This window comes from Penaeus chinensis, chromosome 21 (genome assembly GCF_019202785.1).
Source record: "Penaeus chinensis breed Huanghai No. 1 chromosome 21, ASM1920278v2, whole genome shotgun sequence".
NCBI lineage: Eukaryota > Metazoa > Arthropoda > Malacostraca > Decapoda > Penaeidae > Penaeus > Penaeus chinensis.
In genome coordinates this window covers 23,970,125-23,972,252 of record NC_061839.1, presented here as the reverse complement: position 1 = coordinate 23,972,252, position 2,128 = coordinate 23,970,125, and the positions used below count along the sequence as shown (strand labels likewise).

The following is a 2,128-nucleotide window of genomic DNA, read 5'->3' as shown; positions in this document are numbered from 1 at the left end:
TCCTTGTGCATGTATATATACAGGACATGTATATTCTCAGACAGGCACATAGACACACGTGTGTGTTTATATATAGATAATATATACAAAATCATGTACACGTTCGTTTATCTATAAATATGTATAGAAACACATACCGGTGAATGAAAACTTTAACATAATCCGAAGATATCATAAACATCATGTACCTGTCACCAACAGCTGATGAAGCGCCTCGATACCAAAACAAACGCTCGGATTCTACATACTATTAACAACCCGATGCTCTTTTGTTCATAGACGCCAGGATCGTCTGCTACGTGTAAGTAAACAGAATCTTCCTGAGCGAAAGGCCGAGGGAGAGGACGTCGCGATGGATCTTTTTAGGTCTGTAACTCAGTCTGTGCTCGGGGCGCCACAGCAAGACCAGAAATCCACCGGTGCTGATACGGTGAGTGAGGGAATGTGGGTGTTGTGTGAGATTGATGGTAAAGGATCAGTGAGTGTATATTTTGGTGTGTTTTTGGAAGGGACTGTGTGTGAAGATTTTTATACTGTGATTTCCTATATATTTGGAAAGGGATTGGTTTTTATTTATAGGTTGAGTTCAGGGTATATTTGAGGTGGTCTTCGATGTTAGTTGTTTAATTCTGAGAAAATGGTGATGGTTGGTGGGATTTCGGGCACCATACGTCATATTATGGTCGGTGGAATTTATTGAATTTTAGTTGCATAATTCGGAAGACGGTGAAAATTATTAGGGAAATAACTTATTAAGTTATTTTGATGCAACCAGCCTTATTAAGTGTGCAAGAAGCATTTGTACAGTCTGAGATGAGTCTTCTCTCCTTATGTTGTCAGTCTGTGTTATCAATCAGACTGGATTGCATTCTTATTTGCTATGTACACTAATTACTGGTCACTGATCATTTGGCCGTGAGAAATGAGGTTTTATTGGAAACGACACCTAATACCAAGAAATAGAGAATATGACCTTACCGTCTAATATGATTAGAAAGACAGTAGATGATTGTAGAACTCATTAATTCCAAAAGTTCAATGAAACATATTCTTCTGTCACTACAAGAAAGCGCAGCAAAACCAGGATGCAATTCTGGCAGTTTTTTTTTTTGTAAGAGAAATTTGATGAGGCAGTTTGAATTGTTTTGCATAATCCCATGACAGTAGAAGCTGAATTGAAGAGTAGGCAGTAGAAATTTAGATACATTCCATCCTGGCTTGGCAGAATGCAGAGAGAAGAAAATGTTTTTGCTTCCTGTGCAAACTATCTTTTAATTAATGACAAGGAATGGCAGATAGTGATTCCAGAGTCCCTCAACAATGACAGGGAGGATCCCAACAACTGACGATCTGTCCCTTTTGGAATTATTGCATAATGTAAACAATTATCCAAATCAGTGGAAAATACAGTTATTTGCCAGGCTCATTCCTGTCAGAATATATGAGGTGAATATTTCTTACGCTAGGCAAGGGATGGAGATAGTAGCCCACTTTGAAGGGAGATTAGGCAGCAGAACCCATTATATGATATGAGTATGTGCCACCAAAGTGTCTGTGTCCAGGCTCTTTACTCTTTACATACAAATAGAGATTTTGTAAACGAGGCAAAGGGAGTCTCCAGATCATTTTCAAATCAACCAATTTTCATTTAAGTGATAGTGCTTAGGCCAGACCTCAACAAGGTATGGTAATTTTGTAGAGAAATTGAAAATAGTTTCTTTTTTATCTTTTCTTGCTCATTTAACCAACGAAAGCTGAAGAGTTGCTAGTGTTGCATTGTCAAAATAATTGTTCATGTTAAATAGGAGTAGAGAAGGATTATCTTTACAAAGTCATTACATATTTTAAAGCTTCCACAGTTTTCTCAGATCTTACTAAAGACAATATTGAAATGATTGTTTCATCTTTCAATGCGTTTCCTTTTAATAGAGTGGGTATTTTAGCTGAGATATAAATAGTATGCCAAAATTATTTGCAGCTGTTAGGTGAACTTCATGATTTATTTTTATTATAAGTGATTTTATAGAATTTCTGTAGTAGGCTATATGATGTATTTTTTATTATCAGTGATAAACAGGTTATGTATAGAATAACCTTATATACTAGTAAATGTCATAAAATGTATACA

At 36.1% G+C, this 2,128-nt stretch overlaps 1 protein-coding gene across 4 annotated transcripts in view; it reads left to right on the top strand.

Moving 5' to 3' along the window:
- Positions 1–310: 310 nt before the first annotated feature.
- The window catches only part of LOC125036369 (general vesicular transport factor p115-like), a 20,442-nt gene continuing 18,624 nt past the window's right edge, over positions 311–2,128 (top strand). For all 4 annotated transcript variants that reach the window (XM_047628948.1, XM_047628946.1, XM_047628945.1 and 1 more), the window contains exon 1: positions 311–430. In XM_047628948.1, coding sequence (XP_047484904.1) covers positions 353–430 — 78 coding nt within the window. In that variant the 5' untranslated portion in view covers positions 311–352. The remainder of the gene's footprint in view (positions 431–2,128) is intronic.